This window comes from Salmo trutta, chromosome 34 (genome assembly GCF_901001165.1).
Source record: "Salmo trutta chromosome 34, fSalTru1.1, whole genome shotgun sequence".
In the NCBI taxonomy this organism is placed as follows: Eukaryota; Metazoa; Chordata; class Actinopteri; order Salmoniformes; family Salmonidae; genus Salmo; species Salmo trutta.
In genome coordinates this window covers 21,244,176-21,257,656 of record NC_042990.1, presented here as the reverse complement: position 1 = coordinate 21,257,656, position 13,481 = coordinate 21,244,176, and the positions used below count along the sequence as shown (strand labels likewise).

General features: G+C 45.6%; 1 protein-coding gene across 2 annotated transcripts in view; it reads right to left on the bottom strand.

Annotated features, from left to right (window-relative positions):
- Positions 1 to 13,481, bottom strand: part of LOC115173784 (retinoic acid receptor beta) — a 124,736-nt gene that overhangs the window by 40,961 nt on the left and 70,294 nt on the right. For both annotated transcript variants that reach the window (XM_029732180.1, XM_029732181.1), the window contains exon 3: positions 6,712 to 6,853. In XM_029732180.1, the coding sequence (XP_029588040.1) occupies positions 6,712 to 6,853 (142 nt within the window). The remainder of the gene's footprint in view (positions 1 to 6,711; positions 6,854 to 13,481) is intronic.

Here is a 13,481-nt window from a genome sequence, read left to right as displayed (position 1 = left end):
AGGAGGGAGTGAGAGGGAGGGAGGACAGGAAGGAGGGAGGACAGGAGGGAGTGAGAGGTAGGGAGGACAGGAGGGAGGGAGGACAGGAGGGAGGGAAAACAGGAGGGAGTGAAAGGGAGGACAGGAGGGAGGGAGAGGGAGGACAGAAGGGAGAGAGAGACAGAGGGAGGACAGGAGAGGGGGGAGGACAGGAGGGAGTGAGAGGGAGGACAGGAGGGAGTGAGAGGGAGGACAGGAAGGAGGAAGAGGGAGGACAGAAGGGAGAGAGAGACGGAGGGAGGACAGGAGAGGGGGAGGACAGGAGGGAGTGAGAGGGAGGACAGGAGGGAGTGAGAGGGAGGACAGGAAGGAGGGAGAGACAGAGGGAGGACAGGAAGGAGGGAGAGACGGAGGGAGGACAGGAAGGAGGAAGAGACGGAGGGAGGGAGGACAGGAGGGAGTGAGAGACGGAGTGAGGACAGGTGGGAGTGAGAGGGAGGACAGGAGGGAAGGGGAGAACAGGAGAGAGGGAGGGAGGACAGGAGGGAGGGAGGACAGGAGGGAGGGAGGACAGGAGGGAGTGAGAGGGAGGACAAGAGGGAGGGAGAGGCGGAGGGAAGAGTGAGAGGGAGGACAGGAGGAAGGGAGATAGGGAGGACAGGAGGGAGTGAGAGGGAGGACAAAAGGGAGGGAGAGGGAGGACAGGAGAGAGGGAGAGACGGAGGAAGGACAGGAGAGGGGGGGAGGACAGGAGGGAGTGAGAGGGAGGACAGGAGAGAGGGAGGGAGGACAGGAGGGAGGGAGAGGGAGGACAGGAGAGAGGGAGGGAGGACAGGAGGGAGGGAGGGAGAGACGGAGGGAGGGCAGGAGGGAGGGAGGACAGGAGGGAGTGAGAGGGAGGACAGGAGGGAGGGAGAGACGGATGGAGGACAGGAGGGAGGGAGAGAGGGGGGGAGAAAGAGGAAGTGAGAGAGGGAGGGAAGAAGAGAGGGACGGAGGGAAGACAGTACGTAGCTCATTGACCAGATGAGGATTAGCGTGTGAGTGTCCTGGAGAGCAGTGGTCCTATAAAGCGTGGCAGCGTGCTTGAAAGTGAAGGGTGTGTGTGTGTGTGTGTGTGTGTGTGTGTGTGTGTGTCGCAGCATGGCACAGGGCCCGACAATGAAATGTCTTAATTTAACAGCTTCTTCACACGGAGGCCAAGATTACTTCAGCTGAAAACTTCATAGTAGTACACACTCCACCCTAGATTACTATAGTAGTACACACTCCACCCTAGATTACTATAGTAGTACACACTCCACCCTAGATTACTATAGTAGTGCACACTCCACCCTAGATTACTATAGTGATACACACTCCACCCTAGATTACAATAGTAATACACACTCCACCCTAGATTACTACAGTGATACACACTCCACCCTAGATTACTATAGTAGTACACACTCAACCCTAGATTACAATAGTAATACATACTCCACCCTAGATTACTATAGTAATACATACTCCACCCTAGATTATCACAGTAGTGCACACTCCACCCTAGATTACTATAGTAATACACACTCCACCCTAGATTACTATAGTAGTACACACTCCACCCTAGATTACTATAGTAATACACACTCCACCCTAGATTACTACAGTAGTGCACACTCCACCCTAGATTACTATAGTAATACACACTCCACCCTAGATTACTATAGTAGTACACACTCCACCCTAGATTACTATAGTAATACATACTTTACCCTAGAATACCACAGTAGTGCACACTCCACCCTAGATTACTATAGTAATACACACTCCACCCTAGATTACTACAGTAGTGCACACTCCACCCTAGATTACTATAGTAATACACACTCCACCCTAGATTACTATAGTAATACACACTCCACCCTAGATTACCACAGTAGTGCACACTCCACCCTAGATTACTATAGTAATACACACTCCACCCTAGATTACCACAGTAGTGCACACTCCACCCTAGATTACTACAGTAGTGCACACTCCACCCTAGATTACCACAGTAGTACACACTCCACCCTAGATTACCACAGTAGTGCACACTCCACCCTAGATTACTACAGTAGTGCACACTCCACCCTAGATTACTACAGTAGTACACACTCCAGCCTAGATTACCACAGTAGTGCACATTCCACCCTAGATTACTACAGTAGTGCACACTCCACCCTAGATTACTACAGTAGTACACACTCCACCCTAGATTACCACAGTAGTGCACATTCCACCCTAGATTACTACAGTAGTGCACACTCCACCCTAGATTACTACAGTAGTACACACTCCACCCTAGATTACCACAGTAGTGCACATTCCACCCTAGATTACCACAGTAGTGCACACTCCACCCTAGATTACTACAGTAGTACACACTCCACCCTAGATTACCACAGTAGTGCACATTCCACCCTAGATTACCACAGTAGTACACACTCCACCCTAGATTACCACAGTAGTGCACATTCCACCCTAGATTACTACAGTAGTGCACACTCCACCCTAGATTACTATAGTAATACACACTCCACCCTAGATTACTATAGTAGTACACACTCCACCCTAGATTATTATAGTAATACACACTCCACCCTAGATTATCACAGTAGTGCACACTCCACCCTAGATTACTATAGTAATACACACTCCACCCTAGATTACCAACAGGGTCATACTGCATTTACTTAAACTTTTATTCGAACCAGGGTCTGTAGTGACTCCTCTAACACTGAGATGCTGTGCCTTAGACTGCTGTGATACAGCCTGGAATGGAACCAGGGTCTGTAGTGACTCCTCTAACACTGAGATGCAGTGCCTTAGACCGCTGTGATACAGCCTGGAATGGAACCAGGGTCTGTAGTGACGCCTCTAACACTGAGATGCAGTGCCTTAGACCGCTGTGATACAGCCTGGAATGGAACCAGGGTCTGTAGCGACTCCTCTAACACTGAGATGCAGTGCCTTAGACCGCTGTGATACAGCCTGGAATGGAACCAGGGTCTGTAGTGACTCCTCTAACACTGAGATGCAGTGCCTTAGACCGCTGCGCCACTCAGGAGCATAGTGTACACCACCATATTTTACACACTCTACTACAGACTACAGTCTATGGTGTCTTTGGCTGCGTTTACAAAGGCAGTCCAATTCTGATCTTTTAATCAATTAGTGGCAAAAGAGCTGACTTGATTGGTCAAAACATCAATTAGTGTCTAAAAAGATCAGAGTTGTGCTGCCTGTGTAAACACAGTCTGTCTTTAACTGGCAATAAAAGTATGTGTTCTCATGTTAATACATTGTTATTTCTAAATGGAGCCCCTAAGGCCCAGTCCTTTACATAACACCTGACCTTCAGGGTCAATCAAATCAAAAGTTATTCAAGAGGAAAATACTTATTCATAGAATGAGGGAATATTTTCTCTCGTTCATTTGGGAGTAAAGAGAAGCAATAATATCTGTAGTTTGAAGAGGTGATGATGAGATGAAGGATAGACTAGATGTATTCCGTCCATCCTTCCCTCCTCCTCCTCCAGCCTGCTGTCTGATGCATCACTGGGATATATCTGCTCCTGGCCATTTGTTTGGAGTGCTGGGTAATTGATTGTCCTGGGGGCGTTCTCTCCTAGTGTTCGCCTCGCCATGAATACCCATTTCTTCCTTAATCACCCCCCCCCCCCCCCCCCATACCCGACCCATGGGACACACCGACCAACTCGCCCCCCCCCCCCCTCTCTTCTCTGGGAGCCTGTGATATATGACCATCCCCCTCCACACACACATACAACCTCATACCATGCCCCAGTGGAGAAAGTGTGTGGTCAGACAGCAGTGAAACACAGCTGATGCTACGCCAGCCAGCTTTCTGAACTCTCTACGTCAGAGACCAGAGCAGGGGAAATGTGACTGTAGGGGCCAGTGACCTGAAATGACTTCTCCATATCAGCTCCATATCATACTCTGTAACATCACTAACTGGCCCCACGCAGACACATGCATGCACGCACATATACACCTACACACACAAATCCAAACCCACATACACTCCTTTGTGCCTGAACTCTGAACATGGGGCTGGTTACCCTTACTGAAAAAACACATGATATCACATATGGAAAATCACATGATTTCACATGAAAATTCACGTGAAATTATGTGAAAACACGTGTTTTTAGAAAACGTCACGTGTATTTCCATGGTTTACATGTTGTCACACATTATCACATTAACTTCACATAAGATCACATGAAAACGTGTTTTTGTGGTTTTCATTTGTTTTTTTTTCTTCTGTAAGGGTATCTGCGAGGCAAAAGATGAAGCATGGGCCTCCTGAGCCTGGTTCCCTCTGACTGAGGAGAGAATTTCCTAAAATACCATAGAAATATCAACAGAAGCAGTACCGTAAAATAAAGTGCTACCGGACCCACAGTACCTAGCTCCCTCTTCAATAACACACCAGTAAACAACACTACATTAGCATCGCGGCACACTTTATAGGAAGGACAGGGTACCTGCTGGGGTTAGCTAGCAGCTACAGGAGTGGAGTAAGGTAAGGTACACAACCTCATCACAGCAACACACGGAGGAGGGGAATGGTTCCTGTGCTCAGTGGGGGAGACATACAGAATGAAATGGAACACTATATACATTATACACTATCTCTATGGGGAAGCCAGACCAGGTGTACAGGAGAATAGAGGCAGCACCTTCTCTGTGAGTCTATGGGGGAGAAAGAGGAGAGAAAAAAACAAAAGAGAGCAATGGCTTCTTTCCCTCAGGGCTAATGGAGCGTGAAGTGGACGGGCACCCTAACTGCAGATGCAATCAAAAAGCGGCAATAACCTGTGAAATGCAAACTGTTCCCGTCGCTGACAATGGAATGGAGGAACATGATCGCTAAGACACACACACACACAAACATACACACACACTCCAATGGCTGAACATACTCGGTTCTTTAGCGGGTTGGGTGATGATGCATGCCACTCACATCAAGTCGTTGATTTCAAGGACAGTGGTTTTACAATTTTTGGACAAGAGTACTTGTTACCTTCACAGCATGATTCACCAGTGGTTATCATGTTACTGTTACCTTTTCCATGTGCAACACCTGCAACAGTTCTCATGTCCTCGTGTCAAACTGTAATACTTTGATCATTTAATAAAAAAGGAGACAGTGTACTATGTGTGGAGGTGTCTTCTAATCAGGTCGTCAAGGATACCCTTCTCAATGGGATGGAATTGCAATATGTATATCGCAAATTACAATTTAAATGTCACCTTTCAGAATGAATGAATCTTTGTAATTGTAATGGATTCAAGGGTAAATCTGTCGCTGATGTGTTTCAAAGGGCCTTAAAGTGTGTAGGAAGTACGCGGATCGTGTTTGAGAATTTAACCACCAAAGAAAACTCTTTATCATTCACCTGCACTAGTTCCTCTCATCCATCCATCTTTCTCCTGGGAGAGAGTCCCACCAGCCAGTTCTGTACTTCAGACACATACAGGCACAGACACTATAGGATCAACCCTCTTGAAGGGCACAGTGTGTGGATGCTGGGGGATTTCTGTCAGAAATCAAGGTAAGATGGAGGAATCAAACAAGTACTACTTTAATTTCAACAGACTTGGGAAAAGTTCTGCTGTTGCTGGAGTGGTAATCACCTGATACAGCATGTTGGATATAACCCTGCTGAGCATAGCAACAACACACCCGCATACACACACCCGCACGCACGCACACACACACCATATTATTAAAAGTGAGAAATGCAATCCACTTAAAAAGTTAAAAAGTGCAAGAGCAGAGCGCTGAAGGATTTAAATCCACTAGAGGATGAATAGGATGGCGTGTGTGTCTGTGTGTTTAAATCCACTAGAGGATGAATAGGATGGCGTGTGTGTCTGTGTGTTTAAATCCACTAGAGGATGAATAGGATGGCGTGTGTGTCTGTGTGTTTAAATCCACTAGAGGATGAATAGGATGGCGTGTGTGTGTCTGTGTGTTTAAATCCACTAGAGGATGAATAGGATGGCGTGTGTGTCTGTGTGTTTAAATCCACTAGAGGATGAATAGGATGGTGTGTGTGTCTGTGTGTTTAAATCCACTAGAGGATGAATAGGATGGCGTGTGTGTCTGTGTGTTTAAATCCACTAGAGGATGAATAGGATGGCGTGTGTGTCTGTGTGTTTAAATCCACTAGAGGATGAATAGGATGGCGTGTGTGTGTCTGTGTGTTTAAATCCACTAGAGGATGAATAGGATGGCGTGTGTGTCTGTGTGTTTAAATCCACTAGAGGATGAATAGGATGGCGTGTGTGTCTGTGTGTTTAAATCCACTAGAGGATGAATAGGATGGCGTGTGTGTCTGTGTGTTTAAATCCACTAGAGGATGAATAGGATGGCGTGTGTGTGTCTGTGTGTTTAAATCCACTAGAGGATGAATAGGATGGCGTGTGTGTCTGTGTGTTTAAATCCACTAGAGGATGAATAGGATGGCGTGTGTGTCTGTGTGTTTAAATCCACTAGAGGATGAATAGGATGGCGTGTGTGTCTGTGTGTTTAAATCCACTAGAGGATGAATAGGATGGCGTGTGTGTCTGTGTGTTTAAATCCACTAGAGGATGAATAGGATGGCGTGTGTGTCTGTGTGTTTAAATCCACTAGAGGATGAATAGGATGGCGTGTGTGTGATTGAGACTCACACTCTTTGGACATGCCCACGCCAAAGCACTTCTGGAGCCGGCAGTACTGACAGCGGTTCCTGGTCACCTTGTTTATGTTGCAGTTCTTGTCCCGGTGACACGTGTAGACCATGTTCTTCTGGATGGATCTACGGAAAAAACCCTGAGGGGGAGGGAGGGAGAGAGAGAGAGAGAGACAGAGAGAAAAAAGAAAGGTATCAGTCTTTCTGCTAAAACAAGGTTACATGAGTCATGACTACATTTCTCACACCGGATAAAAGGTCAAATAAAATAAATAAACACCCTAGAGGCAGTTGATGCCGTTTAAGTCACATGGCCTTATTTCTATTACAGCATATTGGATAGCTATCATTCATATTCCATTCACCCAGTTCAATGTAACAGTGGTAGGTTTAGGCTACTACATGATACTCTAATTTTCCCTGTACCCATCATGAGGTTGCTACAACCTAGCCTATGAAGGAAAGATTACAATGTAGGTGCACACAGGTCGAGACATATTTGAGGACAGACAGTGACATTCAATACAGGCTTGCACACTCTTGCCTACATCTAGCTGATATAGGGTGTAATCATTAGTCCAACAGGTGCAAACGAGAGTTTCTATTGGACAAATTCAGGTATGTTTATCCCTATTTTGTTCCGTTTAAGAAATGTTTTTCAACAGAATCGGCGTAATGAATACACTCCTGATCACGCGTAAACACAGTTAACTTTCATAGCAGCCACGTTGTATTCCTTCTTGCATCTATGCGCTCTCCTCCTCTCACCTCTTCCCTTCGCTTGTGGACTTCAATGCACAACACATCAGCTCTATGTGACCAGGCGAAAGAGCTCTAACAGGCTGGAGGACGTCCTCCGGAAGTTGTCATAATTACTGTATAAGTCTATGGAATGGGGTGAGAACCATAAGCCTCCTAGGTTTTGTATTGAAGTAGATGTACCCAGAGGAGGATGGAAGATAGCTGTCCTCCGGCTACACCATGGTGCTACCCTACAGAGTGCTGCTGAGGCTACTGTAGACATTCTTTGCAAAATAGTGTGTTTTAATAACATTTTTGGTGATATTTATTATAGTTTTAGCAAAAAAATTTATTGAGGAGGATGGTCCTCCCCTTCCTCCTCTGAGGAGCCTCCACTGAAATATTGCTTGACTGCTTTCAGCTCAGGATGCACCAAGTGACATAGTGACAGTGAATCAGAGCAATGTGTGTGTGAGTGTGAGAGACAATCAGAGGGAGAGTTGTAGAGGATGTTAACATGGAATGTTAAGTGAAGCCAAGCTAAGTGATGTTCGGTGAAGTGGCGTGACTTTCTATGAATGCTGGTGTAATTGAATATAATAGGAGAATGAACCCCCCCCCTCCAAAAAAAACATGGTTTAAGTCTACAGTGTGTCCAAAAATAACTATGCTGTCACTGTTTTGTACCAGTTGCTTCTATACAATCAGTCACAGCGTTTGCCTATCAACACAGTCAAAGCAGGGGGATAGAGATGAGAGGTATCCGAGGGAGAAAAGGAGGAATTCAAGCAGCTTCCTTAAAGAAGTTTCAGTTGTTATTCATTTGTTATGGCTCTGGGGTCCTTCTCAATGATCCTCCATCATCCAGACCCTCTTGGGCGTCCCTCTCTCTGCCTGAGAAGGTGTGTGTGGTTCAATTTCTATTTGCCATATGCTCCTGTGACGGATGGGACCTTGCGTTTTCATTAGGGGAGCAGGATGCATGATGGGTAACAGATTAGGTCGCGCCCACACAGGGCTGAAACGGCTGACGCTGTAGCTTGTGTGTGTGTGTAACATCCGTCAACATACCGGTACTGCCCATTGGTGCCATGGCAACCACAACAACTAGCCAATCATGTCTAAGATCTCAACACCATGTGACCTGTCGGGGGTCACCTCCCCTCGACTGGTGTTATTCATTTTCTTATTAGAGGTCTTTATTCTTGGCTGATCTACGTGTTTGTGTTTGTGTTTTTTGTGTGTCTTCATCCTACCTGATCTGAGCAGAGAGAATTCTTATAAATTACCTGTCTGTTCTAATAGATAGGTAACACACACACACACACACACACACACACACACACACACACACACACGTGACCATGCATGCCAGGAAAACAGGCTCTAGAGGCAGCTGGCTGCCCTTGGAGCGGGGAGTGTGTGAGTGTGCATCGGTGTGTGTGCGTGTGCATACATCGGTGAGTGTGTGTGCATGCATCGGTGTGTGTCTGCCTCAGAGTCTTTGTGAAGCGATTCTTCACTAGCAGCAGCAGTCAACAGATGCCATGACTCTGGGAGACCTTCATCTCTGCGTTCCTCCAGGGACGCACAATCACACACACACCCTGACACACTCAGACTTAATCATCACATCTGCCCTCTCTCCTCTTCCTCTCTCCCTCGCTCTCTATCTCTACCAAACTGATTCCCTCGCTCCTTCTTTCTTTCTCTCTCATCCCTTTTCCCTCTCTCTCTACCTACCAGTCTCTCTCTACCAATCTGTCTCTCTCTACCTACTTACCTCTCTCTCTCGATCTCTCTCTTGCATTTCAGTGTACAGAGCTGGCCTGTGACAATGGTGTCCATGTGATATTTCCCAGCAGCCACTATGATGCTTGTTGAGTCTGTTTGAAACTCATAATGAGATATCACAGCACAGCCTTGAGCAGGGCATTTTACAAAGGTGTTTATCTAACCACCAGCAGGTGACGATAAACCGAAAATGACCGACATGAGAGAGGAGAGGAGAGTCACAGCTTTCTAAGCTAAGTGTTTTGAGTAGAGGTCGACTGATTATGATTTTTCAACGTCGATACCGATACCAATTATTGGAGGACCCCCCCCCCCCAAAAAAGCTGATACCGATTAATCGTCCAATTTTTTACCTTTATTTATTTGTAATAATGACAATTACAACAATACTGAATGAACACTTATTTTAACTTAATATAATACATAAATAAAATCTATTTAGCCTCAAATAAATAATGAAATATGTTCAATTTGGTTTAAATAATGCATTAACAAAGTGTTGCAGAAGAAAGTAAAAGTGCAATATGTGCCATGTAAAAAAGCTAAGGTTTAAGTTCCTTGCTCAGAACATATGAAAGCTGGTGGTTCCTTTTAACATGAGTCTTCAATATTCCCAGGTAAGAAGTTTTAGGTTGTAGTTATTATAGGAATTATAGGACTATTTCTCTCTATACGATTTGTATTTTCATATACCTTTGACTATTGGATGATCTTATAGGCACTTTAGTATTGCCAGTGTAACAGTATAGCTTCCGTCCCTCTCCTAGCTCCTACCTGGGCTCGAACCAGGAACACATCGACAACAGCCACCCTCGAAGCAGCGTTACCCATGTAGAGCAAGGGGAACAACTACTCCAAGTCTCAGAGCGAGTGACGTTTGAAACGCTATTAGCGCGCACCCGGCTGACTAGCTAGCCATTTCACATCGTTTACACCAGCCTAACTCTTGGGAGTTGACAGGCTTGAAGTCATAAACAGCGCAATGCATTGCGAAGGGCTGCTGGCAAACGCACGAAAGTGCTGTTTGAATGAACGCTTACGAGCCTGCTGCTGCCTACCACCGCTCAGTCAGAATGCTCTATCAAATCATAGACTTAATTATAACATAATAACACACAGAAATACGAGCCTTAGGTCATTAATATGGTTGAATCCGGAAACTATCATCTCGAAAACAAAACGTTTTTCCTGTCAGTGAAATACGGAACCGTTCCGTATTTTATCTAACGGGTGGCATCCCTAAGTCTAAATATTCCTGTTACATTGCACAACCTTCAATGTTATGTCAAAATTACGTAAAAATCAGGCAAATTAGTTCGCAACGAGCCAGGCGGCCCACACTGTTGCATATACCCTGACTCTGCGTGCAATGAATGCAAAATGACACAATTTCACCTGGTTAATATTGCCTGCTAACCTAGATTTCTTTTAGCTAAATATGCAGGTTTAAAAATATATACTTCTGTGTATTGAGGACAGGCTAGATAAACTAGTAATATCATCAACCATGTGTAGTTAACTAGTGATTATGATTGATTGTTTTTTATAAGATAAGTTTAATGCTAGCTAGCAACTTAGCTTGGCTTCTTACTGCATTCGCCTAACAGGCAGGCTCCTCGTGGAGTGCAATGTAAAGCAGGTGGTTAGAGCGTTGGACTAGTTAACCGTAAGGTTGCAAGATTGAATCCCCGAGCTGACAAGGTAAAAATCTGTCGTTCTGCCCCTGAACAAGGCAGTTAACCCACTGTTCCTTGGCTGTCATTGAAAATAAGAATGTGTTCTTAACTGACATGCCTAGGTAAATAAAGGTGTACATTTTTTTTAAATACAAAAAAAATCGGCCAAATCGGCGTCCAAAAATACCGATTTCCGATTGTTATGAAAACTTGAAATCGGCCTTAATTAATCGGCCATTCCAATTAATCGGCCGACCTCTAGTTTTGAGTTCCCACTTCCTCAGTTGGTGAATAGCGCATTCAGAGAGTATTCACACCCCTTGACGTTTCCCACATTTTATTGTGTTACAAAGTGGGATTAAAGTGGATTTAATCGTCATTTTTTTGTCAACAATCTACACACATTACTCTGTAATGTTAAAGTGGAAGAACAATTCTAACTAATAAAACACTAATACAGTATATCGTGATATGACTTTTCGTCCATATCACCCACCTCCCCCTAAAAATAATTTAGCGCTGATTTATCTTTATCGCAAAAAATGTGTCAATTTATCGCAATATGGATTTTTGTCCATATCAAAATTACATTTTGCCCAGCTCCATATCGCTCAGCTCTAAAGCACGCACACGCACACACACACACACACACACACACACACACACACACACACACACACACACACAGGCAGGTAGACACCACTCAGGGGACATGATGTGATCCACCTGGGAGACAGACAGGACAGACACTCTCTCAACTGGATCATTATCCTCCATCTTGTTATCCTTAATGGGAGGAGGGATAGGGTGTCGCACACACACACACACACACACACACAAACACACACACACACACACACACACACACACACACACCGATAGAGTGTCACACACACTGAGTCCAGGACCCAGGAGGCATCTTAGTGGACGTCTCATTTACAGATTAAAAAACGAAAGTGCCGAACATCAATTATTTACCCACACAACTCAACCCCTTCGCTTCACCTCCCACTCTTCATTTACCCCTCCCTCTCTCTCTCTACCAGCCTCCCCTCTTCCAACCCCCTGCCCTTCCCTGTGACTGAGGTGTTTTGTGTTGCCTGAGTATTCACTACAAGAGAGGAAGAGAGGTAGAGAGAGGGATTAGCTTTCATTCTTAATAGCATGGACATCTTATCACCGCGGTGGAAAGCCAAGAGGACACCAGAGACCCTAGGGGGCTCCAGAAAGAAGAGGAGGAGAGGAGGAGAGGGGGTGGGGGGACAATTACCCTTGGCTATTACTTACAACTGCAGTTCACCAGAGAGGTGAGAGACAGAGAGAGAGGGGGGGAGCAAGAGAGAGAGAGTGAGGGATAGATAGATGGATGGATGGATGAATGGGGGATGGAGGGTCAGAGAGGGAGAGAGCAGGAGATAGATGGTGTGTGTGAGAGAGCGAGAGAGAGAGAGAGAGAAAGAAAGAAAGAAAGAAAGAAAGAAAGAGGAAAAAGAGAGAGAGAAGTGGAGAGATGGAGGGAGGGATGAATGGACCGATGGAGAGATAGAGAGGGGGGCCAGAGTTGTGTTACAAGGTGCAAGGAGGGGAGAGAATAATGTTTTCGTCGGTTCACCATTGTGTGGGATTTGTGTTCCTCTGTAGAACATGGGAGAGGTGAGGAGCAGAGCGGGTTGGACCAGGGTTGGTCAAGGGTTGGACCAGGGTTGGACCAGGGTTGGACCAGGGTTGGACCAGGGTTGGGTGACATTGAAAAGGCAGAGTAAATAAGAGAGTAAGAAAGGAGCTCCGCATGGCACAAAGACTGGCTTTGTTGCCCTAGTAATCATGAAACCTCAGCAGATAACAGAGAGAGAGAGAGAGAGAGAGAGAGAGAGAGAGAGAGAGAAGAGAGAAAGAGAGAGACAGACAAAGAGAGAGAGCGACAGAGACAGAGGAAGAAGACAGAGAGAACGAGAAGATAGGAGAGCCAGAGTGAGAGAGAGAGCAGAGACAGAGAGAGAAAGAGAGAGAGCGACAGAGACAGAGGAAGAAGACAGAGAGAACAAGAAGATAGGAGAGACAGAGAGAAAGAGAGAGAGACTCCCACATCTATTAGGTGAATTACCAGTGTGCTACCACAGCAGCAGGAGAGGTTCAAATAAAGAGGGAGAAAGAAAGACAGTGAGTGAGTCGGAGCCTTTCAAACAAGAAGCAACTCAGCCAGCATGGCCTGAATAGATAGAGAGACAGAGACAGAGGGGTAGAGAAAATAGAAAAAGAGAGAGGGAGACTGGATAGAGAGGATGGAGCAGAGAATGAGGAGAGCCCCCCGATGGGTTTCAGATCACCCACCACCCACAGACGACCCATAGCGGCCCCATTCTTCAGGTTTCCTCCCTCTATCTCTCTCTCGCTCTTTCCCTCCCCTCTCTCTCCCGTATTCCCCCTTTCTCACTATTTCAATTTAAGGGGCATTATTTGCATGGGAAACACATGTTTACATTGTCAAAGCAAGTGAAATAGATAATAAACAAAAGTGAAATAAACAATAAAAAATGAATAGTAAATATTACAAAAT